The 27,329-nt window shown below is 44.5% G+C and overlaps 1 protein-coding gene across 1 annotated transcript in view; it reads right to left on the minus strand.

The window, feature by feature from the left end:
• The window catches only part of BOLL (boule homolog, RNA binding protein), a 55,891-nt gene that overhangs the window by 19,589 nt on the left and 8,973 nt on the right, over window positions 1-27,329 (minus strand). The window contains exons 4-7 of the mRNA XM_065412985.1: window positions 24,346-24,400; window positions 21,744-21,819; window positions 16,822-16,949; window positions 6,860-6,931 (exon numbers count right to left, since the gene is read on the minus strand). Of these exons, the coding sequence (XP_065269057.1) occupies window positions 6,860-6,931; window positions 16,822-16,949; window positions 21,744-21,819; window positions 24,346-24,400 (331 nt within the window). The remainder of the gene's footprint in view (window positions 1-6,859; window positions 6,932-16,821; window positions 16,950-21,743; window positions 21,820-24,345; window positions 24,401-27,329) is intronic.

A 27,329-nucleotide genomic window follows, 5' to 3' on the forward strand; every position in this document is an offset into this window, starting at 1 on the left:
CAAAATTACTGGTGAGAACCCTGGTGCATGCATAAGTCCCTTTGACATCAGTGACACCGCATGGGTATTAGAATTCACATTGGTGCATCTAGTTGTAGGATCAAGTCCTAAACCCTTAGTGATTTCCAACTTTGTATGATTTGTTAACCATTTTTTTAAGCAAGGATGGGATTGACCCAGCTATCTAGCATTACCATAAAGAAAGGACCACAGTTCATTCCAGGTAAGCAGGCAGAAAATTAAATCCTAGTGAGGGGTTGTAGAATGGAATACCGCAGGGTGCTACCTACTGTGACTTGAAATTGTAGGTATTGCACTGGTAAACTTTGAAGGGAGCATTGTTTGGCCAGAGGGACAGATGCTAAGAATTTATGGTTTTGAGAGAGTGGTGAAAGCAAAACTAGAGGGTTGGAAAGAATGAGAGGGTTACTCACCTTGTGCAGTAACGGAGGTTGGTTAAGATGTGTATCCCTGTGGGTGCTCCACTTTAGGTGATTGCGCACCCTGTGCCTCTAATGGGAGAATTTCAACAGCAGTAACTGGCTGGGCTGCACATGTGCTCTCCCCATCTTGTGCCTGTCGCAGTAGTTGATTAGCTCTGTGCAGCTGCCCCCCCACTCAGTTCCTTCTCTACTGCAGAGGACTAATTAGAACTCCAAAGTAGAGAGGAGGAGGGAGGGTAGTGGAGCACCCACAAGGACACACATCTCAAAGAACCTCAGTTACTGCACAAGGTGAGTAACCCCCTCTTCTTCTTCCAGTGATGTCCCTGTGGGTGCTCCACTTTACGTGACTGTAGAGCAGTGCCCCTCAGGTGGAAAGAGGGGTTTGGATTTAATTCTCAATGGATGATAGGACTGTGTGTCCAAGTCGGGTGTCATGCTGAGACCTGGTCAATGACATAGTGTTGTATCAACGTGTGGGGTGATGTTCAAGTAGCTGCTTTGCATATGTTACTCCTGGGGGAATTCTGCTCCAAAAAATCCAAAATTCTGCATTTTATTTGTCAAAATCATGCAATATAATTACACCAGTTTCACTTACGTTGATAATTTATTTAACCTACCATACAGAAAAAAAATCACAACAACTGTTCAGCATTTCTTAAACACATGAAAGTTAAGTTACAAAGGTAACCAAGACCCTGCATTCTAGTTATAATTGATTTTCATTTAAATTACATTACTTTTATTTTGGTGTTTGGTGTTCTGTAAAGTAGACTGTTGCTTTAAATTGCTCAGACTTTCACACATGAAAGTCATACAGTTTTGCTAATCATTGTTCTGCATTTTTTTTTAAATTGGATAAGTAAAATAGATCCTGAGCTGTAATTTAACTCTATTGTGCCTCTCTGGCACAGGAAAAAAAAGCAAGAAAGCACACAGACCTTACTAGTTGAGGATTCCGTTACTGTCATTTGCAATAAGGACACGTCTTCACTGGCAACGTTAAAGCACATTTCTTTGCTCCCCCATTTTTCTGCGAGGGAGCCAAGAAATCTGCAGAAGATATGAATTCTGCGCCCCCCACAGAGTGCAGATTTCCCCCAGGAATAATATGTCATTAATAGGCACGTCATTCAAGAAGGCTACTGAGGTGGCTGCTGCTCTTGTGGAGTGTGTTCTGGCCCGTGAGGGGGGTTGTAGCCCAAGTTGACGGTAGCAGAGCTGGATGCAGCCTGAAATCCATTTGGAAAGTCTCTGCTTAGAGATGGGTTTGCCTTTAGAGTGTTCTGTGGTGGAGAGGAACAGCGTAGAAGTTTTTCTGAACGGCTTGGTCTATTTTAGATAAAAGGCTAGTGCCCTTCTGACATCTGCCTCTTGCCTGTCCTTATGAGGTTTAGGGAATAATATGGGAAGATGGATGGGTTGGTTGAGGTGGAATGAAGAAGGGACTTTAGGTAAGAATTTAGGGTGAGGTCTCAGAGTGACCTTTATTCTTAAGAAAAATTGTGTATGGTGGGTCTACCATCAGGGCCCCTATTTCTCCAACACGCCTCGCTGACGTGATGACTACAAGAAAGGTTACTTTCATGGAAAGATGTAGTAGTGAACATGTAACCAGAGGTTTGAACGGGGCAGTCGTCAGAGATTGAAGCACTAGAGTGAGGTCCCACAGAGGAATTAGGGCTCTGGGTTCTGGGTAGAGGTCATGAATGCCCTGCAGGAATCTTTTAGTAGTTGGGTGTGCAGAGACCGAAAAGCCATCCACCTTGTGGTGGAAGGTTGTAATTGCTGCCAGGTGTACTCTTAATGAACTCACTGAGACACCTGATTTCTTAAGGTAAAGTATGTAGTCCAAGACTACGGGCAGGGTAGAATTGGTGGCTTTGATTTGTTTGTTTAGGCCCCACATGTGGAATCTCTTCCATTAGTGGAGGTATGTTGAATGTGTAACTGGCCTTACTGTTTAGCAAGATATCCTTAACTTCTTTGAAGCAGATCATCTCCTCGCCTTGGAACCACTGAGGAGTCAGGCTCTTAGATGGAGCGTCTCCAGGTTCGGGTGCAGATTTTGGCCTGCGTCCTGAGAGAGGAGATTTGGAAAGAATGGAAGGACTTGCAGCGAGCATGCTGACATCTATTGTAGGTATGGATACCATGTTTACCTAGACCATGCTGGAGCTATCAGGATGACTTTGGTTTGATCATATCTGATCTTGTGTATGACTCTGGGCATTGGCGGGATGGAAGGGAAGGCATGCAGGAGAGGTGCGTCTGATCGGATGAAAAAAGCATTTTCTCTGGATTTTGGTCCCAGACCCGCTCTGGAGCAAAATGTTGGACATTTGCTGTTCTGGCTCATGGCATATAGGTCTATCGAGGGGAACCCCCATAGTTGAAATATGTTCTGGATCACTGAGGTGTTTATTTCCCACTCATAGTTGTGTGAGAACTTTCGGCTGAGCGTGTCCGCTGTGATGGTCTGAGATCCTTGTAGGTAGGTGGCTGATATTGTCCGTCATGATCTGTATGGTTTTGTTTTCGATTAGAGGCATGAAGTGCACATGGGCATTGCGAACTGTTCGCAGTTCCAGGATGTTGATGTGGAGAGTTGATTCCTGTGCTGTGAGGCTGTTTAAATGGGCACCCCAACCCAGTAGGGAGGCGTCCGTTGTAATTATCATTTGGGAGGGAATGTTGTGCGGGCGGGTCCACCATTGTAACAAGTCCTTGACCTTCATTGGCATGCTTAGGAGTTTGGTCAGTCTTTATTTGTGTGGAATGTACACTGTCCTGAGCCAAGCTTGCAGGCAGTGCATGCATAGTTTGGCATGATTTATGACATATGTGGTCACCGCCATGTGACCTAGTAGTTGAAGGCAGGTCCTGGCAGATACTTGTGGACTGTGTATCATGGTATCGATCAAGTTTGTCAGAGCGATGAATCTCTGAGGTGGTAGTGATGCTTTCGCCTATATAGAGTTTAGGTGGGGTCCCAATAAAGTCCGGTTGTTGAACTGGTGTTAGCATTGACTTTTGAAGGTTTATTTGTAGACCAAGATCTGTGAAAAGTGACATTGTCTTTTACGTGGCTTCGACGGCTTCTTCTCGAGTCTGAGCCTTGATTAGACAATCATCTAAATATGGGTAGATCATGACCCCTTGCTTGCATAGGTGGGCCGCCACCACTGCTAGCACTTTGGAAAACACTCGGGGGACCGTGGAAAGGCCAAAGGGTAGTACTGTGTATTGAAAGTGGTCCTGTCCCAGTACAAATCGGAGGAATCGCTTGTGTGCTGGGTATACAGCGATATGAAAATATGCGTCTTGCTGGTCAAGGGCTGCAAACCAATCCGCTCGTTCCAGAGCAGGAATTATTGTTGCTAAAGTAACCATCCTGAAATGTTGTGTTTTGACAAATTTATTTAGTTTCCTGAGGTCGAGAATGGATGTCCATTCCCCAGACTTCTTTTGTGTTAAAAAATAATGGGAATAAAAGCCCTTCCCTCTGTGTTGTACCAGCACTGGTTCTACCGTGCCTAGTTGCAGGAAGTATTCTATTTCCTGTCTTAAGAGTGGCTTGTGAGAAGGGTCCCTGAAGAGGGACGAGGAGGGAGGGTGGGTAAGGAGAGGAACTGGATGGAGTAGCTGGTCTTGATGATTTCTAGTACCCATTTGTCAGAAGTGACAGTACGCCAAAATGGGTAGAATGGTACCAGACAGTCTGTAAACAGATGGTTGGTGCAGTGTGGAGTTAGCGATAATAGTTGTGGGAGGTCTGTCAAGCCCTCAACCAAACCTTCAAATTTGGTGTTTGGAGATTGGTTGCTGTAACGTGGAGGACTGTGAAAAATTTGAACTTCGTTTGGGTGGTGTTTGCCTACGTCTTTGAGGATAATACGGTCTCTGGTTGTGTGTGTACGGAGCCTGTCTAGGACGTTATAATGTATAATACCTACCTCATTTGCATTTAGTTGCAGGTGTATAGATGCCTAGAGATCTAATAGTGGCTCTCGAGTCCTTTAAGGAGTGAAGTGACTCGTCAATCTTGCTGCAAACAGCTTCTGACCCTCAAAAGGAAGGTCCTTTACTGTAGATTGCACCTCTCTTGGAAACCCTGACAGGTGAAACCAGGAGGCCCAGCAGTTGCAATGGTCCTCGCCCCCGTGTTATCAGAGTCCAATGATGCCTGAAGGGCTGTTCGAGCTATAAGGTGGCCTTCAGAAATGAGCGAAGTAAACTGCTCTCTCTTTTCCCCTGGTATAAGTTCAATAAAGTCTGCTAATTTTCAATAAGTCGTGTGGTCATATTTTGCTAAGAGAGCTTCATAACTGGCAATTCTAAACTGTAATGTTGCCGATGAGTAGGCCTTGCGGCCATGTAAATCCAGCCTTTTCCACTCCTTATCATAAGTTGTGGGCCTGGAATAATGGTGCCTACCTCTTTTGTTAACAGCGTCCACCACGAGAGAATTTGGGGGCTGGAAAATAAAAATTCTAGCCCCTCTGAAGGGACATAATACTCTTTGTCTGCCCTCTTACACGTAGGTTGGATTCTGGCACAGGTTTTCCAGATGGTTATGACGGGCTCCATAATGGCAAGGGAATCTTGGAAGATGTTGATGTGTGGAATATGTTCAAGAGCTTGGGCTGAGATTTGGCAACCTCTTCAAGAGGGATTTGAAGTGTGTTAGCTATTATTTTAAACAGTTCCTGAAACTGTTTGAAATCGTCTCCAGTAGTAGGGGGCAGAGGCATGATGGTCTTGTCACGTGAGGAAGACAAGTCGATCGCAGGAATAGCCTCCTGGTCTAACTCCTGCTCTGTTTGCTCAAAAGTCTGTTCCTGGGAGACGTCAGGTGGAACTACTGGTTTTGGTGAGAGGTGTCTATACATTTCCCTGCTGCTTGGTGGCTTGGGAAAATATTGCCTGTATGCTGCCCATCGGTCCCAGAATGACCATTGTGGTCGACAAGGCACAGGTGGGTGTCCCCATGAGTGTCCATACCACCCCTGTATGTCTGGTCTGGGATGGTGTCTAGCATGCTCTCGTGGCTCAGATCTGATACTGGTCTGCACGGGTGAGGAATGCTGAAATGAAGAAAGTTCCCCCTCCTCGTCCTCCTCACTGGAGGGGGGGGGGGCAAGATGCAGCTGGTGGATGCAATATCATTACAGAGGAGAAGGGACTCAAGTTCCAGGCTCACTGTCAGGTCCTTAGGTACAAGGAACTGCTGTATTCTTGGTACCGGAGAAGGCACTTGCATTTGTTGCAGTACTGGGAGGTAGTGCGGTGCCAGAGGGATAGGTGCCGATGTTGACTGCACCGGGGACTTAGGAGGCTTCAGTGCCGATGCATCAGTGATGTGCAGCAGAGAGCCAGGAGGTGGCCCCAGTGCCTTAGAAACTGCAGAGGCACTCGGTAGGGAGGATTTTGTTGTTGCCACCGGTGCCATAGAGGAAAGGGCAGTCTTTTCTCTGCCTTCCTTTTTGGAGCCTGGCCGCTTAGGGTCTGTGGCTTTAACGGTACCCACGGTACCAGAAGTCCCTGCTAACTCATAGGTACTTTGCCACAGCGTGGTCAGTACCAATGCAGTAGAGCGAGCCGGGGAACGCTTCTTTTTAGATGCAGGTTTGGTAGAAGGAGTGGTAGCTCTCCTCTTTGCAGGTCTTAAAAGACAGGTCCCTCCCGCATGAAGCAGAGGAGGAGGATCTGTCAGAAGCCACCTTCAGTGATTGGTCACTGGGAGAAGTTTGCGTTCCTGGGATGGAGGGACTTCTCCATGAGAATAAGCTTAAGTTTTAGGTCCCTTGCCTTCCTTGTGCGGGTCTTCAGATTATGGCAATGAGTGCACTTTTGGGGTACATATGTTTCCCACAGCCACTTGACGCATTGTGAGTGTCCATCAGAGATAGGAATTGCCTCATGGCAGGAAATGCATTTAAATCCAGGAGATCCTGGCATTTCAAAGGGAATATCCCGTGACGGGATGAAGTTAGAAAAGAATTTTTTTTTATACAGGGAGAAGAAAAATAGAAAGTCTTAACCAACTAATCTAAATGTACTAATAACACTAATCTAACTTTATATACAAAAACTGCTAACAAGCATATCTGAGGTAAAGCAAGTGAAGGCACTGCCGGAGCTCTGACTCAGACCAAGGGCGAATAAGAAGGAACTGAGTTGGCAGGAAGGAGGGGCGGCGGGGGGGGAGGGGCGGCTGTACAATGCTAATCAACTGCCATGACGGGCAAGAGACAAGGAGAGCACATGTGCAGCCCAGCCAGATACTGCTGTTGAAATTGTCCGACTAGAGGCACAGGGTGCACAATCACCTAAAGTGGAGCACCCACAGGGACATCACTCGAAGAAGAACCTCAGGCTATGAAATGATATACCAGTTTTCTAACTTTTACCTGGTAAGGATATGTAGGTTGATGATAAACAGGTTGAGCTACCATTACAGGGGAACTGGAAATGGACCGTGACTTTAAAAGAAGAAGAAAAAAAAAAGAGATAAATTAGAAATTTTAATACATTAATCTCAGGAATTGTTACTTTTACTAAAACATACACCTTAAGTACTATATGCTATACAACTTACCATTTTAAAAACAAAATAATTCATAAAAATGGTTACTTACAGTAACTATGATTCTTTAAGATGATCACTTGCATGGATCCAGACTGCAGACAAAGCACATGGCCTAGGCACATGAACTAAGAACTTTCTTGAAAGCAGTGTCCATTGGGACTGCTCACATACCCTATATCCTCAAATTCCCCCCCACCCCGTCCAATCCTTTGGATATGAAAGGGAGTGCAGCCTCAAACCTAATTTAAGTTCCTTCCACAAAACACAAAATCTGCTGCAAGACTCTGGAATAATGGAATATATCGTACCAAAGTCCACAAGGTTGAAATAATTGAGGGCCCTGATACTAAAGGACACAGAGTATGTCGACACAGCAAAGAAAAATCTGCAGCTCATCCGTGCCAGCTGACTCATTCTCAGGGGGCTCAGGCTGTGGGCCTGTTTCACGACTGTGTAGACTTCCAGACTCAGGCTGCAGGCCAAGCTCTGGAACCCTCTCACCTCGTAAGGTCCTAGAGCCTGGGCTCCAGACCACGCCCAGATGTCTACACAGCAGTGAAACAGCCCCATAAGTCCAAGTCAGCTGGCACAGGCCAACTGTAGGTTTTTCTTTGCTGTTTAGACATTCCCTCAGCACCAGAGGAACCAACATCAATGTACTGGGAAGCCCAGATTTGAGGAACTAAAGCTTGAGGCAGTCAAGACCAAGATAATCAATGCCCAGGTGCTCAACACAAAGGGTATGTCTACATGGCAGTTAAAAACCTGCGGCTGGCCCATGTCAGCTGACTTGGGCTTCTGGAGTTCAGGCTAAGAGGCTGTTTAATTGTGGAGTAGATGTTCGGGCTCAGGCTTGAACCTGATCTCTGGGACCCTCCCACCTCGCAGAGTCCCAGAGCCTGGGCTCTGGCTTGAACCTGAATGTCTACACTATAATTAAACAGCCCCTTAGCCCAAGTCAGCTGGCATAGGCCAGATGCGAGTTTTTAACTGCAGTGTAGACATACCCATGATGTCTAAAAGACAGAATCCAACAGTAAACTATGTGTAAGCTGTAAGTTTCTTCCCAGGACATCTTTCCAATGCAGCTTCTTGGTAACGATAAAATATCTGTCTTTTGGGGTTGAAAGAAAGGTGCTTGCCCTTCCCTGTTTAAACCCAGCACTTGATCTACCCCCATTTATCCTCCTCCCAAAACAAACACCAATTCTAAGATGGATGTGAGACAGATTGGGGGATATGTTTGTGGCAATTTATGAATTCAATTTTTTGTGAACACTGTTATATTTCATCCTCCATTTTGAATGTAAGAGGAGGTTACTCACCCTGTGCAGTAACTGACGTTCTTCGAGATGAGTGTCCCTGTGGGTGCTCCACTCCAGGTGTTGGTGCGTCCCTTCGCCTTTGCTCGGAGATTTTTTGCAGCAGTACTCATAGCGGCCACGCATGCTCAGAGGCTGCCCCCGCTGTGAGTCTAGGTTGATAGTACGCATGCGTGGCCGGTCTCCTCAGTTCCTTCTCTACAACGGAGGCCCCCCAACTCCGAAGTAGAGGGGAGGAGGGTGGGTAGTGGAGCACCCACAGGGACACTCATCTCGAAGAACGTCAGTTACTGCACAGGGTGAGTAACCTCTTCTTCTTCGAGAGATGTCCCTGTGGGTGCTCCACTCCAGGTGACTTAAAAGCCGTGTATCTTAAGGAGGTAGGGACTTCGGATCTGATAGGAATGCCGTGGATAGTACAGCCCTGCCCAAACGTATGTCAGATAGAGGGCCTTGAGTAAGGGCATAGTGTTTAACAAATGTGTGCTCAGAGGACCAGGTGGCTGCTTTACAGATATCAGCCAGGGGAACTTTGCGTAAGAATGCTACAGAGGCAGCCAGAGATCTAGTGGAGTGTGTTCTGATGCCGTCTGGAGGTGTAACTTTCTTCATCTGATAGCACAACCGGATGCACTGAGAAATCCAGTTCGAAAGTCTCTGGGTAGAAATAGGCGTACCTTTGGAGCGCTCCGCAATGGAGACAAAAAGTCTGGAAGAATTTCTAAAAGGTTTGGTTCTATCCAAATAGAAGGATAAGGCCCTGCGTACATCTAGTGTATGCATTGAGGCTTCGAACGAGTTCGCGTGTGGTTTCGGAAAAAAGGTCGGTAGGTGTATTGGCTCATTAATGTGGAATGATGAGTGCACCTTTGGAAGAAATTTGGGGTGTAATCTGAGGGTAACCTTGTCTTTAAAAAATAGCGTATATGGTGGGTCTGCCATAAGAGCTGCTATTTCTCCTGCCCGTCTGGCAGAGGTAATTGCCACTAGAAATGCTGTTTTCATCGAGAGGTGTAAAAGGGAGCACGTGGCTAGGGGTTGAAATGGTTGTTGAGTTAGGCAAGACAGTACTAGATGAAGGTCCCACGGGGTGGTAGGTGGTTTAATGTCTGGGTATAGGGTTTGGAGTCCCTTGAGGAAACGCTTGGTGATAGGATGAGTAAAGACAGACGTGTCATCAATTCTGTCGTGAAAAGTTGCAATAGCAGCTAAATGGACCCTGATGGAGCTGAAAGAAAGGCCGGATTGCTTAAGGTCCAATAGATAGTCAAGTATGAGCGAAAGAGATACCGACGTGGGACAAAGTTGTTTAGCGCAACACCAATGTGTGAATCGTTTCCACTTTCGTAGATAGGTGGTGCGAGTAGATTGTGTTCTGCTATGTAGGAGCACCCTTTGAACTTGTTCAGAGCAATCTAGTTCGCTTTGGGAAAACCATGTAGGAACCAGGCTTTGAGGTGAAGCATGGACAGGTTGGGGTGGAGAAAGCGGCCGTGTTGTTGTGATAGGAGGTTCGGAATGAGAGGCAAGGAGATTGGTGGTTGAATCGACATTCTGGTGAGGAACGGAAACCATGGTTGTCTGGGCCACGACGGGGCAATTAGGATCACCTTGGCCCGGTCTGTTCGTATTTTTATCAGGACCCTGTTGAGAACCGGTATCGGGGGAAACGCATAGAGTAGGTTTCGGTGCCATGGGATCATGAATGCGTCTCCCAGGGAATGTTTGCCCAGTCCTGCTCTGGAGCAAAAATTGGGACATTTCTTGTTTTTTGTAGTTGCAAAAAGGTCTATGGTTGGGTAACCCCAAGTGCTGAATACGTTGTGAATGGTTTTCTCGTCTATCTCCCACTCGTGGTCCCATGGGAAGCGTCTGCTTAGTTCGTCCGCTGTGGTGTTCATTACTCCGGGAAGATAGGCGGCCGATACCCGGATGTTGTTCGCAATGCACCAATTCCAGAGCTTCATAGCCTCTGTGCACAGCGAATGTGATCGAGCTCCTCCCTGCCTGTTTACATAAAACATGCATGCAATGTTGTCTGTCATTATGCGTATGTGATGATTCTTGATTAGTGGCAGGAAGTGACGGCACGCATTGCGAATAGCTCGAAGTTCTAGGACATATATGTGCAGGGAGGTCTCGGTTGACGACCATAGCCCCTGTACTGTGTGGTGAGACATGTGTGCACCCCAGCCTGTCAGAGATGCATCGGTGGTCAGGATGAGTGATGGAGCCTGCTGAAGAAAAGGGACTCCAGAGCAGAGGTTGGAGTGAACTGTCCACCAGTGTAGAGAATCTTTGACTCGGACAGGTAGGGAGAGAGTCTTGTTTAGAGAGTGCACATGCGGTCTGTAAACCGTGGCCAACCACGCTTGGAAGCACCTCATGTAGAGGCGTGAATTCTGGACGACAAAAGTGCACGAGGCCATGTGACCTAGTATTTGTAGGCAGTCTCGGGCAGTCACCTGGGGACTGTTGCGAATTTTTGTGGCCAGTTGGCTTATGGAGTTGAAGCGGTCGGGTGGGAGAGATGCCAACCCCGTCCGGGAGTCGAGGTCTGCTCCTATGAACTCCAGGTGCTGGGTGGGGCGTAATGTGGATTTGTTTTTGTTTATTTGTAGGCCAAGAGATAGGAAACAATCGACGGTGAGCCGCGTGAACCGGAGAGCTTCGTCGAACGTTGAGGCTTTGAGGAGGCAATCGTCGAGGTAAGGGAATATTATGACCCCTTGTTTCCTGAGGTAGGCAGTGACTACGGCTGGGAGCTTGGAAAAGACACGGGGGGCTGTGGACAGTCCAAAGGGGAGAACCCTGTATTGAAAATGTGTCGAGCCGAGGGTAAATCGAAGGAAGCGTCTGTGGGCCGGATGTATAGTGACATGGAAATAGGCGTCTTGTAGGTCGAGGGCAGAAAAACAATCGCCCTGCTCCAGCGCTGGGATTATGGTGGTGAGGGTAACCATCTTGAACTTTTGCTTTTTGACAAATTTGTTGAGCCGCCTGAGGTCGAGGATTGGTCGCCATCCGCCATTTTTCTTTTCTGTTAAGAAATAATGGGAGTAAAAACCCTTCCCTTTGTGTCGTTCTGGGACGATTTCTACTGCTCCCAGATGAAGGAGATGTTGCACTTCTTGGAGGAGTAGCTGCTCGTGAGGGGGGTCCCTGAAGAGGGACGGGGAGGGTGGGTGGGTGGGAGGCAAGGAGAGGAAGGGGATGGCATATCCAATTGTAACTACCTCTATGACCCACTTGTCGGAGGTAGTGTTCTTCCATTGGTGGGAGAATGGTCGTAGGCGGTGTCCAAAGATAGGTGTGTTGGCTGAAGAGGGAACGCTGTTTTCTAAACCCTCGACCAAGGCTTCAAATCTGCCTACTAGTTGGAGGGGGTTGAGGCGCCCCTGCAGAATTGGGTCGACGCTGGAATCTTGGTCTTTGACGTTGTTGTTGTTGCTCCTGTGGTCTATGGGAATGTTGTGTAAATGCGGGATAGCGTGGACGTTGGTACGGTTGGTATCTATATTGCCGTCTTCTGGTCATAGGTGTCTGGAGACCTAAAGACTGGACGGTTGCCCTTGATTCCTTCATTGAATGAAGCACGTCGTTCGTGGTAGAAGCAAAAAGTTTGTCACCGTCAAAGGGAAGATCTTCAATGGTGCTCTGAACTTCTCGAGGAAAGAAAGAGGAGGAGAGCCATGAACCCCGTCGCATGACTACTGCTGTAGCGGTCGATCTTGCTGCAGTGTTGGCTACATCGAGGTGCGTGATATGCTTTGTCCCTCGGAAACCAGAGCTGTGAATTGTTATTTTTTCTGTTCTGGAATGTCGTCAATAAAATCCATGAATTTATTATAGTTTTTGTGGTCATATTTTGCAAGGACTGCAGTATAATTAGCTATACGAAATTGTAGGGACGAGGATGTGTATACTTTACGACCAAAGAGGTCCAAGCGTTTGCTGTCCTTGTTGGCTGGGGTGGAACGGGAATACTGTTGTTTGGCCCTTTGGTTCGCGGCGTCTACTACCAATGAGTTTGGTGCCGGGTGGGTAAAAAGGAATTCAGAACCCTTTGGAGGGATAAAGTACTTCCTGTCCGCTTGTTTACAGGTAGGTAGGCTTGTAGCTGGAGTCTGCCAGATGGACTTAGCGGGTTCTAAAAGGGCTACATTGATTGGTAATGCCACCCTAGAGGAAGAAGAGGGCTGTAGGATGTCCGTTAGCTCATGCTGTTGCTCAGTGACTACCTCCAAGTTAATTCTCAAGTCACTGGCAACTCTTTTAAAGAGGTCTTGGAATTTTGCGTAGTCATCCGACGGTGTTGGAGGAAGGGGAAGTAAGGCTTCTTCAGGCATTAGCTCCGGCTCTGCTGGAATAGGAGCAGGGCTAGGTTTATCCTGGAAGTGTGACTGTGCTGCCAGGTGTCTCGTGTCACTGGCAGATTCGTCAGGTGGTGGTGCTAGACCGGTGTTGCGCCTGGTCGAATTGCCATAGCGCACGTATTCTCGAGGGTACGATGCCCATGGTGTCCAATATTGCCATGGTGGTGGGTAGGGCATAGGTGGTGCCATCCAGGGGTTCACCCCCCAGGAGGCAGGATCCTGAGAGTAGGATGAGGTAGTTTTCTTATAACCTCTATTGACTGGGGCCTGGGAGTGGGAGTCTTGATATGGAGAAAAAACTCCCTGTGGATCAGTTTCCTCCTCACTGGAGGAAGGCTGCTCAGATCCTGACTCAGGCATTGGAGAAGAACAGGCATTCATCAGGGGAGACTGCAGGATAGGTGATACCAATAGATCTGCTGTCTGAGTAAACTGAAATGGTGAGGCTCCTGCGTGAGGTGAAAGCTGTGCAGGGGGAGGTTGCGGTGCGGGAACATTCCTCTGAGCAGGGGTTTTGCCTGTGATCTCCCTGTCAGTCTGCTCCGCGGTTGTCGGTGCCGCGGTCGGTGCCGGGCGGGCAACATCAGCCTGCAGGGGATCAGGCATGTTGTAAAATGTTGGCACCGCGTCCGTCGCGGTGCCGAACGGTGCCATAATAGAGGCAGGCAACTGAAAGCCTGATGCCTCGGCACCGGAGCCTCGCGCCGCCGCCGCAGCCTCAGGCGGCTTTCGCGCGGTTCCTGAGGAGCCCGGCTCATCAAAGTTGCTGAGGCGAGGAAACACAGGCAGGGAGACCGTTGACCTGCCTGAAGAAACCTTGTGCCTCATAACCTTCTTTGGTGAAGAAGGCTGTCCCTTCTTTGTAGATTTTTTCAGTTTTTTTGAGGCAGGGGGGCTGTGGCGGGTAGCGGAGCCGGATTCAGCGCCTGGGTCTGAAACTGACCCGATAGACTTTTGCAGGAGGAGCAGTTTAAGTCTAAGCTCCCTGTCCTTCCGTGCCCTGGAACTGAGTTTACAGCAGTGGGCACATTTTGGGGGAATGTGGGCTTCCCCCAAACATTTTATACACTTTGAGTGGCCATCTGATAGCGGGATAGCCTCCTTACATGTAGAACAGCGCTTGAAGCCTGTGGAGCCCGGCATGGCCGAAGCGGCTGCGGCTGACAGAAAAAAGTTTTTTTTGTTTTTTTGTAGTAACAGATAAACGAGGTAATTAACTACACTAACAAAGAACTGACAACAAACTAGTTACTAGAAGGGTAATTGTAGCAAGAGTGAGGGATTTCCTAACGAGTCTGCTGAGCTCCGTCTCAGGCCGGGGACGGTAGAGAAGGAACTGAGGAGACCAGCCACGCATGCGTACTATCAACCTAGACTCACAGTGGGGGCAGCCTCTGAGCATGCGTGGCCGCTATGAGTACTGCTGCAAAAAATCTCCGAGCAAAGGCGCAGGGACGCACCAACACCTGGAGTGGAGCACCCACAGGGACATCTCTCGAAGAAGAACCTTTATGTGGCCTGAAATATTCATTATGGTATCAGGAACTTGACACATAGTAGGGAGGCTATGACAGAGCCATCAGCATTGAAAGTCCCTCTCCTGGTGGAACAATGGGGTTGCTATCAGCAGGGCAACTGACTTTGAACTTTCTGCCCAGAAGCTGACAGGGGGAAGGAGCATGGAAAATCCCCAGTGGAAAAACAAGGACAGAAACAGTAGAAAAGGCTGTTTTAAAAAGAGGAATACCCTTTAAGCAAGGGAAAACCATTTCATTGCCAGAAACAAAAGACCAAGCTGAAAAAAGTGGAGGCATGAGTGGCTTTATCTCCCTAAAGGACAGTGGTCAAACCCAAAGCTCCCAAAAGGGGGTGAGATCACACTGAGGGGACTGCATTCAGGAATTTATTTTCCATAGATCTGTAATTCTCTTGTGCTTTTTAAGAGTAAAGTGTGCGTGTGTGTGTGTATAAGAAATTCCTTTGTTAAACCTGTGTTCCTTGCTTTATGGCTACACTGACCCTGAAGGGATTAACTAGAAAGCTCACACAGCCAGGTAGACTCTGGGGGAAAAGTGTGGACACTGGTTCTGAGGTCTAGGTGGCCAGACTACAAGGTCTCACTGCCCAAGAAGAGTGTTATACACTGGGTCTGGGAAGTGAGTTTGAGAGATCCAAAGCAAGGAACAGTGATCAGTCACTACTCAAACCTAGGGAGTTTATTAGCATTTAGGATTCAGTGGTCACAATAGACTGGAGTCTATTCAGAGACTGGACCAGCGACTGCTCTAGGTTGTGACTGCATGTTCTCACAAAACTCAGTAGTCCTAAGTTCCAATTCTTTGCTCTTACCTACAGCCAAAACCTTTCACAACATTTCTACATAGGCAAAGGTAAAAGCATTAACAATGTAAAACAGTTTGTTTTATTCAACAGGATCCATGAAACCTGTACTAATGATCATCTGTTAACTGCAGTTACCTCTTAACAGACACATTAATTACATTATATGATGCAGTTACAGTCAGAAAAGCAGCAAATTCCTTAGCTGCCATCAAACATCATGAGAGACTAGGTGGGTAATGTAATAGCTTTTATTGGACCAACTTCTGTTGGTGAAAGAGACAAGCTTTTGAGCTAACACAGAGCTCTTTGTCAGGTCTGGGAAACATACTCAGAGGTTGTGTCTACACTAGAGATCTTACAGTGGCGCTGCTGTAAGATCTCCTCTGGAGCCGCTGGAGGGTGGGTGGGCAGTAGAGGGGGAAGCTGAAGGACAGGATGATATTTTCAATGGGTAGACAACCTGCCCACCCTCCACCTGACCACTAGCTGGCAATGTTGGTGGTTGTTCACCCACTGGGGGAAAAGGAGGGGAAAAAAGCGGGGGGGGGGGGAGTGGGTTAGTGAGTTATAGATTGTTGTAATAAGCCATAAAACCAGTGTCTCAATTCAGTCCCTGATTTTTAGTTGGCACTTACCACCCCACACTGGAAGCCTTACAGGATAACACCAAACAATTACAACCCATATTCGATGAGGACCACATCCTGAAAGAAATCTTTCCCAAACGACCTCTTCTGGCCTTCAAACAACTCCCCAATCTCTCCATGCTCATCATCTGAAGCAAGCTCCACACAGACTAGGACACAGCAACTGAAAGTGGCACACACTCTGCCAGAACAACAGATGCAAAACCTATAGGCATATCTTCACTACTATGATGATCAACACCCCAATCAACATGCCTTTCAAGATCTATGGGTCTTATACTTGCCTATCACAACATGTGATGTACCTCACCCAGTCCACTAAATGCCCCAATAACAACTATGTGGGTGAAACCAGACAATCACTACACTATTGAATGAATTAACACAGAAAAACGATGAGACAAAACTACTATATCATCTGTGGGTGAGCACTTTTCACAAGGGAAACCTGCACAACCCCTTCAAAAGAAGAACCTGGGAACCTAAATTCATAACTTTGCTAGACACTAAAAATCATGGACCAAATAGAAACACTGGATTTATGGTATATTCCAACAATCTATAACCCACAATCTCCCCCAGTTTTTTTCCCCCTTCAATCCCCCTTAGGAGTGAAGACGTGTTAAGGGGTCACTTCACCTTGAATGGTCCCTTGAAATATGTGTATGTGAAATATACTTATGCTAAGCAATCTGTTCCACCTTGTATTTAGCTGGGACACACTGAGTACGTTTCCCAGACCTGAAGAAAAGCTCTGTGTAAGCTCAAAAGCTTGTTTCTCTCACCAGCAGAAGTTGGTCCAATAAAAGATATTACCTCACCCACCTTGTCTCTTTCATATCCTGAGACCAACACAGCTATAAAAATACTCCTTACAATCAAAGATAATGTACAGTTAGCAAGTTTCACAGTAGTAATTAATTTTCTTTGGAGTTTTATCTATTTTGTATAACAAGGAGAGAGGAAAGAAGAAAACATGGAAAATACAAGAAAGAAGCAAAAGGAAACAAGCTTCATGGAACAGAACCTTACCAACAAGCCAGTTGTGAGACATATGCAGTATTCTCAAATTATAATCTTTCAGATATTACTTACAGGCCATGGCTGTGGAACAGATGCAACTTCAGGAGTATGAAAATAAGCTACTCCATTGTGATAAGTATAAGGATATCCAGTTGAAGTGGTCAAGTACATTGTTCCAGCTGCTGGCATTATGCTAGATCCTAAAATAAACAATGATGGTTGAAATTAAAATTAAGCAAACTTGCAGCTTTTAAAACAAGTGAAATAATAGAAAATTCCAATGCACATTTTAATTGCCCAATATAACACATTTTATACTCTATATATCAACTCCATGTTGCTGCTCTGCATCTCTCTGTAACAGGAATGTGTCTCAAACAAACCACAGATGCTGCAATGGCTCTGGAGTGCATTTTTAAATCCTTGGTGGGAACTATGCTTCTAGCTAAAATGTAACATAGTTCTCTCTATCTTTTTATCCACTGTGACAGCCTTTGTTTGCTAATAAGCTATCTCTGACATCTTTCCCCATAGGCTATAAATAGTCAATTGGACTTTTCTAAAGGCTTTGGTACTCTCTAGGTAAACACAGTGCCCTTCTAATGTCCACATTATGCAGATAAAGCTAAGATTGGGCCTCACAATCATCTGGTTCTTATGTACCTAAGTATATGGTTGTCTGGCCATTAAAGCATCAATTCTCCAGCTCTCTTGGCAGAGGTGATGGCTTTAAGAAAAGCTGTCTTTAGAGACAGATGCACCAAAGACATTTTCTTGAGGGGCTCAAAGGGAGGATCCATGAGTTTAATCAGAGAAAGATTTAAGCCCCAAGAGTAGAGGAGGCTCTCTTGTAGAAGGAAAAACATTGGTCATGCCTTTCAGGAACAAAGAAACAGTACAACCAGAAAATACAGATCTGTGTTTAATATGCCTGACAGCTAAATGTCCCTTAAGCCTGGATTTAAGGAGAGGGAAGTGGTCCAATGTCCTGATGTCAACTTGGGGAGCCTTCAAAATCATCTCCAATGGTGTCAAAGCTACTCTGAGACAACTGCAGATTTGAATCAGAGAGGTAGGTACAGAAGCAGAGTCAAGTGGTGGAAAAGTATGTGGTGAAATGGACAGTAGCCTTAGTGGTGGTCCCCTATTCAGGCACTGGGAGAGAGAAGGGATTCTTGGGATCTATTGTAGTGACATGTCCAGGCTGACTGGTGCTGTGGTCTGTCAATGGAGATGTGTGTTGAAGAGACAGCTATATCATTAAAAATCTCCAAAATACTCCAAAAGTATTGGAGAGTAAGAGAGAGGAAAAAGATGATAGTTCCTCCTCTTCTTTTGTTTGTGCCCCTCTAGTGGGGAGAAGTGCTTCCTGTTCTGATTTCCTGGAGTCGTCCTGTGGTGCCATGACTGATGTATTGGTGCTGGAGGACATGTTCAATATAGGACTGGCAGAGAGGGCAGTGGTGCTGGATGAAGGGTTTGACCTGGGACTTTTCAAGCCTTATGCCACAGTGCCAGCTCAGTTTTTAGTGTTGTGCCATAAACTGATTTTGATGCCACAGAACTGACAGGACTGAGCATTGGTAGCTGAAGGAGTCTTTCCCTTTATGGGGACAAGTAGATCCCAGTCTTGTGCCTTTGGTGGAAGATGGCGCAGAAACCCAAGTAGAAGGGTTTGTCACACAGGAGAGGACCGCAGGATTGATCATGGTCTTGACACCAGTCATGGGCCTGCCAGAGTTTCAGGCTGTACATGTTCTGAGGCCAGATGAGTCTGGAGCTTCAAGTCTCTCTCCCTTCTGGCCTGGGGAGTAAAGGCATGGCAATGGTAAGAAAGTTGGCTTTACTCAAAAACAGATGGGACTGGATGTGGGCATCAGACTCAGGAATACCCCAGACAAGAGGAGCACCTCTTGAAGCCCTTACAGGGCTCAGGACCTGTCATAGTTCTGGTAAAGGAGCCCAGAGAGAGGACAAGGGAATGACTACTTATACTATTCTAAAATTAACTAACTACACTACACTAAACAATCCTAACTATTTACAGACTTACAAGAAAAGGTTATAAGGTAGTCTAGTCCTGAGGACAGGACATGGTGAGTTCTGTCTGCTCTCTGCAGTGGCAGTGAAGGAGCTGAGTCAGTTAGGGTGTGAACTCCACTATACAGAGTAGGGCGATGATGTCATTCTTGTGTACACCCAATGGAAATAGCTTTTCAAGGCAGTTCGGCAGCTCAATACCAGGAGGTGCCAAACCCACAAGATATAACACACAGAGGCCCTTGGAGAAGAACAAAATGTTTTATACTCAATTTAGTTTGTAAAACAAAACTCTGTAATATAGATAAAAGCAATTACAATGCAAAGGTACTGAAATATGACTGTCCTAGGTAAGCTAAGCCTTTCATCTATGGATTCACACTCTTTGACAGGACACTTCATCAGTACGTTTTCAAAGTCTTCCCAAAACTTCAAAAATGGAAACTAAAGAAACAGGGATGCAATTTTGGATAAGCATATAAGTATTTGAATGTTATTTTGCGTTAAATCACAACAATCTTAACAGTAGATCTGGTTGAAAAATTTCCAAATTCCCAATGTTGACAATTTTTTCATCCATTTTAAACATAAAAAATCAAGTTTTCATTAAAATTTAGTTTTTCAATTAGCTCTAGTTAACAGTACCTAAAAACGGTTCATAACAGTCTTTATTATGAATAATCTTCTGATATAAAATTCCTGAACACTTCAAAGCTGTCTATTCAGGTCAAAATGAAACTAGTCATTAACTAAGCATCACAAACTATGACCCCAGGATTAGAAACATCTGAAGAGGTAAAATGTAAGAAAGGGGAACTAAACAATTCCTCAGAAAATGCTATTACCAAAGTCAGAAATAAAGGTGGAAAAATAACTAGTTGACAATCCTATCACTCTTGGAAGTTTGTATTTTGGTATCAGATAAATTGGCCAGTCCTGCAGGTAAAAGTATTGACAAGCCAAACTTGTGGGAGACCAACTATAGATTCACAGAAACTAAAGACCGTGAACACCTATTCCATTCTCTGCCAATTCAGTATTCCCTATGTTATGATACATTTACTAGTGCAGGGGTTCTCAAACGGGGGTCGGGACCCCTCAGGGGGTCGTGAGGTTATTACATGGGGGATCGCGAATGGTCAACCTCCACCCCAAACCCCGCTTTGCCTCCAGCATTTATAATGGTGTTAAATATATAAAAAAGTGTTTTTAATGTATAAGGGGGGTCGCACTCAGAGACATGTTGTGTGAAAGGGGTCACCAGTAAAAAAGTTTGAGAGCCACTGTACTAGTACAACATCCAACTTTAAAATATTTCAAGCAATGTGGCTTTCGTTACTTCTCTTATGAGACCATCCCACACCCCAACAGATTTCAATCTCTGAAATTTATTTCTGATATTCAGCCTAAATTTTCCACTTCTAAATTGCATTCTTTTGCTGCTGGTTCTAGCCCTTCACTGCCCTAAGTAGTTGGTCTCTTAACTTGTGTTTTCATTTTTCAGATATTTGTAGGCTATTAAATTTAAATAAATAAATTTAATGGAGATATCCTATCTCCTAGAACTGTGAAAGGTCATCAAGTCCAGCCCCCTGCCTTCACTAGCAGGACCAAGTACTGATTTTGCCCCAGATCCCTAAGTGGCCCTGTCAAGGATTGAGCTCACAACCCTGGGTTTAGCAGGCCAATGCTCAAACCACTGAGCTATCCCTCCCCCCTAACCCTTAGTTAGGGTATTCATAATAATAATCTTCTCTCATTAGGTCAGTTCTTCTAGATCCCTAATCGTATTTGTTGATCTTCTCTAAATCCTCCCCCCCCTTTTGTCTGATCTTTCTGGTAATACAGTGCACACAAGTAAATGGAATATTTCAAATGTGTTTGCTCCAGAGGAACACAGAGAGGGACCTCCTGTTCCATAACATGGTGCCTTTTGGATATGCAAGCCCAAAACTACATTGGCTTTTTTTTTTTGCTGACATATCACAGCAATATCAGGTATAGAAATATCTTCCTTCTCAAGTAAAAATGTACAAAAAGGGACCACCTACCATCAAAGCTTTTTTGAAAAGTTTTTGAAGAACTGAAGCGGCACTGCATCATCCCTGTAGCAATATGGGACAGATAACACTAGAGAATAGGCAGGGGGCATGGATATCTAAACATACATATGCCAAAGAGCCTCTTCTATAAATGTCCCAAACCTCATGGATCCCTGGCTTTACCCAGAGACTGTCCCTGCCTCCATTAGGTGCAACCTCTGGAGTAGATAAGAGGAACATGTGCCACCGACAATATATTATCTTGTTTAAGTCTCCTTCAGTGTGGCTGTAGGATAAATACACTCTCACTTCTTGCCATCCTTAAACCGTATATCACTGCTGCCTTGTCATGGCTCTGGCCACTTCCAGCACATCTGAATCCACTGCTGTGCTACCACTGGTTATACTTCAACAGCTATGACCTTTGACCATGGCTTCACACAGCACACATGGGAAGTCAATGTTCCTTAGAGCAACATATGTAGCATGTCAATATAACATGTGCCCTGTTTCCAGTAGGAAAATGCTGTATACAGCAGACTGTCACATACTCTTTTCCCGCAGTTAAAACACATTTGTCTTTAGCTTTGAGGGTTGTGGCAGCTAGGAAGGGGCATACTGCCATACCAAAGAGTCACATTCCATTGTACCCACTTGAATGTGGATACAATCTTCATCCATTGGATCCCTTCCATGCAATGTACAAAGGAACATACTGTAGGGGTTAAAGGATGGTGCCTGGAAATCTGGTACTTTTGACATTTTTGTTAGTATGCCAGTGCTTCCACCTGCTGACTATTCTGATCATATTCAATGCTCTGGATTAGTACAGTACAGGTCCAACACAGATATTTTTGGTTAAGAGTTCTATCTATATCACATGCAGCTAAAGAATATAGTGAAAATACATACGAGAAATCCCTACTTGTTGTTTTCTTATTGCTGGACCAATATTCAGTTTCTTATCCTTATAATTAAGTTTTTCAGCCTAAAACAAACAAAGAAAAACACTTAATATTCAGTACTTTTACTTTTTATTTTTTGGGTGCATATAACTACTGAAAGTAAAACTAGAAGTAGATGATAGTGAACACACCCAACAAGCTTCTTTCAGAGCTCTGATAGTGTACCTCAAGTACTAAAAAACACAACACTTTTACTATCTAAGTCCTTGGCTTCATTTTGCAAAAATTACCAATTGTGCTCCAATATGTACATGGTGCTTATTGTGATTTGGGCAAATGCTCACTAAAATTTACTTCTGAATGCTAATGGAGTTTCCTGACCAGCTACCAGAGAGACAAATAATTGCTAGCAAAAACGCCAGTTTTACTTTTTTTCTTTTAAAAATAAATGTCATTATAAAATATATTTGAGTTTACTTTAAAAAAATTAACTATATTAAAACATGCAATTAATACACTGCAAGGCTACTATATATTTTATAAAGGATGTCTGCAATAATTCAGCTGGTGTGCTGTAAATTCTCTCTCTGAGACTTGCAGCACAGCTGTGCAGGTTAGCGTTGTCTACACTGGGGGTTAGGTCAGCTTAACTACGCCACTCCGGGGTATGGATTTTCACACCCCTGAGTGACATAGTTAAGCTGACTTAATTTTCTAGTGTAGACCAGGCCAAAGTGTAAATTAAAGTAGGATGGGGCTACTTTTATTTACATCTTCTTTCAGCTCCTCATCATTTAAAGGAAAACAACAAAGTGACTGCAACAAATACTGTCAAATTCACAAAGTAAACCAACTGCAAACTTTTGCTAATCTCTTTCATTTATAGTAGATGTAAGTATTACTTTGCATCTGCACTAGGTAAAACAAAAATAAGACAGCAATGTGATTTTTAAATTGTAAGTGTCCCTTTTATCCTGCTTCTGCAAAAGGAAATCTGGAGGAACCAGAGGGCCTGATTCTCCATTTCCCTGAACACTTTGTAGTCATTTACACCAGTGCAAATGGGTGTAAAATCAGAATCAGGACCCAAGTTTTCACTGCCAGAGCTAGGAGGTCCAAGTACCAGATACAATATATCCATTAGGGAGCTAACAATAAAACCTCAAACCTTTTGCAGTTTTATTATCCAGAATATTTATTTAAAGAAAGATATAAAAGGAAATGCATAAAGATATCAGTTCCAGTCCAGTCCAAAGGCAACAGTCAGAGAACAGAATACTTTCCTCCTCTGGGCCCCAATTCAGCAAGATATTTAACCACTTGCTTGACGCTAAGCACTGTCTACGTGCTTAAAAGTTAGGCATGTGCTTTGCTGAATTTGAGCTCTGGAACGCAAAGGATGGTACTATGTATTCTCTTTCATGGCAAATAAACCTATTTAATGGAAAGCAGCTAGTGAGACATAACGAGTGTACAGTTTCCAGAGCTAAATTGCTTCCTGACAGAGGTGGTGGGAACAAGCTCCTCTCTGATGATTGATGTTATATATTACATTGGTATTATCAGTCAAAATTTGGACTGCTTTTATATATATACGTATGTATATATTATTTTAACTAGAGTTGGTCAAAAATGGGAAATACCATTTCATTAAAATTGCATTAAGAATTTCCCAGCTCTTTGAATAAAATTTTCAATAAAATTTCAATATTTTAAAAATTTCAACTAGCTCTACTTGTTGATAGGTCGCCACTCAGTCTAGAAGAGACTTTGCTTGAGGTAACATCCTCTGGTCTTCTTCAGGGAACTTCACGAACACAACTGAGCCCATGACTGATCCAGCCAACATAGCCCAAGCAGGCCAAGAGAACAGGTTGCAAAAGGCTAAGGTGGTGGAGCCATCATGGCTTCCTATATCCTAGGAGAAGTACGAGAGGGAATATCCTGGCAGTTAAGAAAGGTCCATTCTGGGGCAAACCTCATATTCACAGGAGCAAGAATTAAGTGTATCTGGAAGTGGGCCTCAGATATCTCAGAGGTTTTTGAGTGAACCTCAGTGGTTCCTCCTTGATGAGCGTAAGGTTAACTTCAATTTCCCTCAGCCTAAAAATATAGTCTCCTTTACAGATGTCTTATGACTGCTGGATTCTCTACTCAAGGAAATCAGAGCACCAGAAGGAACTGGATTCACAACAAACTTCAGATCCAAGTGAGTAATATACACAGAAGAGGCTGGAAACAGCTCTCTACAAAGTTAAGGTACCTGACACTGAAGCATCACCTTCACCTGCCTTAGTCAGCTCCAGAGACTCCCAGAACCCACCCTCCCTTAAAACTAAATCTCTGAGATGTCTTCTTAGATGTTCTGTGGGTTCAGAAGGGAAAATAATGCTACTGCTGCTTCTCTTCATTCTTCTGTACAAAGAAAGGAAAGCAACAAATCTGACCAACCGGCCCACAGACATCCTGGGCTTCTTTAATACCTTCAAATCCAAGCAGGTAAACACAGAAGGGACAAATATCCATTGGTAATGGATGTCTGCAAGCACTAATTTCAAATTGAAGAATTTACCTAAACAATGAGTATAATGATGAATATATCATCTTACCTCTTGCAAAATTTTTTGTGCATCTTCTTGAGTTTCAAAAGTGATGAAACCATACCTAAATAAAAATTACATAAATTATTTTTCTTGGCATACTACTTTATAACCAAAACCATGTTATAATATATATATATTATATATTACATATTACACAAAATACTATGTTAAAACATTAAGTTTGAAAAGTAAAGCACTAAGAAGTTATGAAATGACAAATAAGGTTGCCTTGACAACCTTAATTTGGCCCCGAATGCGTATGAACTATAATAGTCTTTAATTACATGATCACATTCTATTTTTCTCACAGGACCGCTGTCTCATTCGGTGAACAGTGCTTAATGAGCAGCTAGTCAATATTTTGTTTTATCCTCATTGTTCAATGTATGGCCCTGCTCTGAAGACAGAATTAACATCCTCATGGGCTTTTTTATTGGGGTCATCACTATAATATGACCGCTTTACAAACATTAATGAATTTATTTTCACAGCACCTGTGAGATGAGGGGGTATTATTATCCACATTTTACAGATGGGGAACTGAGTCACAGAGAGATTAAAGTCAAAAGTATCCACTACATTTTGGTGCCCAATTTACTGTACACTATCCAAACCCTTCTCTGAAGGCATAATTATTAATATCCTCATAGGCTTTTCTATAGCACTGGCCATTAGCATTTTAATTCTTCACTAATATTATTAATTTTCACAGCATTCTGTGAGGTGATAGAGTGGTATTATCCCTATTTTAGAGATGGGGAACTCAGGCACAGAAAGTTTAAGGTAAAAGTTCTTCACCAATTTTGGATGCCCAATTTGAGACACCCGTGACCAGATTTTTCAGCACACTTAGCATCATACAGCATTTTGTATGTTAGACACAGGTTCCTATTGACATCAGCTGATGCTGAGCGTGCCTAGCATTTCTGCAAATTAAACACCAGGGTATCAAGTAGGGCACCCAGAAAATGAGGAATACACAATTAGTGATCACCTGTGAAGAATTTGGTTTAAGTGACTTGCCCAGCATCACCTAGAAACTCTGTAACATAGTCTGGGATAGAATCTCATTCTCTAGAGCAATATTTAACTGCTTTAACTATGAAATCATCCTTTTTCTTCCTGCTGTCCACTGCCTCATTCATTACAGAACTTCCAATTTCTGCAAGAAATAAAGCTGGGGACTTCTAGACAACAACCTCCTTCACTACACAACCTGATTCATTCCCACAGCAGGTCCATCCTCTGCCATGAATGAGACAGGGGTCCTGTGGAAAAATAGTGTGTGATTATGTAATTAGAGAATGTATTATCATGCATATACACAAGAGAGCACTTACTTTTGAGTGCTTGCCTTTGCAATCTTAATGTTCTTTTAAACACCGTTTTTTATTTTAAATTTTAAAAAAGCAAACTGAAAAAACAAACTGATATCCACATGGTTCATCAGCAGGGTTGGACTCTACAGAGTCTGCGAACCCATCACACAGTCCTCTGTCACTTGAGATAACTTTATGTAACTGATAGCTGTGGTGGTAAGTTGTCATCCTCTGTGTGGACCGGAATTAGAGAAGAATGAGACACACACGTAACCTGTCGGTTTCAAATGTATTTGGTAACAGCAGAATAATGGTGAAACACAGGGATCATGGGTTCCATTCCAGGCTTTGGAGGGAAGTTTATTGTAGTTCGCACAGACTCTTCTGCAGACTTTTTGCTTTCGCACCCTAGCTTCTTGTTCCAGTCCAATTCTTCCTGTGTACCCAGTCCCAGTTTCCACTCCTCAGATTTCTAAACTTAGTCTCAGACTATTTACTTAGTCAGTGCAAATCTCCCCCCACTCCCAGTATCTCCCCCTCCTCACACCCTGTCCCAGTCCCCTTGCCCAACCAGTCCTCTTTTCACCACTTCAGGCTCCTCAGCAAATCTGCCTCTCCCTTCTTACACCACTATCTCTTAGTCATAGTCTTCCTCTCTGGGTTCCTCATCCAGTCTCATCTCCCACCCCTCCCTGTCTCCTGATCTCAGTCTTTTTGCTCAAATAGTCCCAGTTCTACCCCTGTGCCACAGTTCCTTGTGAGATGTCTCCCCTCCCCAGTTTCCTTTTCCACATTGGTTCCTAATCCAAGTCTCCTTGTCCAGCTACTCCCAGTCCCCTCTCTCACCCCATCCAATCTCACTGTCCCGCTCCCCCCTAGCCAACAGGTTCCAGACCCACCATTCCTCTCACCAGCTCCCACTCCCAGTTTCCTTGCCCAGCTAGCCCCGATCTTCGCCCCACCCCAACTCCCACTTTTTCTCGCTTCCTCCCACTAGCTCCCCCCTCTAGCTCTTGTCCCTTCTGCATCTGAATCAGGCAACTTCCTCTTCCATGCTGCAGGGCCCAATCAGGGGGGAGGGGTATGTGTGTGTCATTAAGAACACAAGAGAGACAGTTTCCCTGTTCCAAGTTCAGGTGCCTGGACCCAGCATGCCCATAGCAGCCCAGAGCCAAACTGCACGGAAAGTCCTGCTCATCCCTGGGCTGCAGTGTGCCCAGAGTGACTGGAATCTTCAAGGATATAGTTGCTAAAATCAAAGTCTCTACTGAGCATGTGTAAACTATGATTTTTCAAAGGCTTGTAACTGAGCCAAATTTGGGGCAATTTTAATGGGAATGGCAAAAGGAACATCCCTGACACAAAGGACACCCCTCCTGCCAAATCTCAAGTCTCCAAATCCCAAATCTCCAAAGCATGGGGGCACTGGAGCTTTTCAAAGAAAAGATCATCAGAGTTTTTTAAAATGGACAAAATAATGTATTTTTTCCTAGCTCGAGACAGCTAGCTGTCATGCAAAATTTCAGCCAAAATGGGGTATTTACGATGGGAAGTGCCGAGCAACCTTAGTAATAGGAGGAGCTACAAGACTCATCTGTAATGATTGTAAACCTACCAAGTTTTACTTTTTAAGGAAGAAAAAAAACAACACTTATAAAAGGAAGTTGGGAC

This window comes from Emys orbicularis, chromosome 11, assembly GCF_028017835.1.
Source record: "Emys orbicularis isolate rEmyOrb1 chromosome 11, rEmyOrb1.hap1, whole genome shotgun sequence".
In the NCBI taxonomy this organism is placed as follows: domain Eukaryota; kingdom Metazoa; phylum Chordata; order Testudines; family Emydidae; genus Emys; species Emys orbicularis.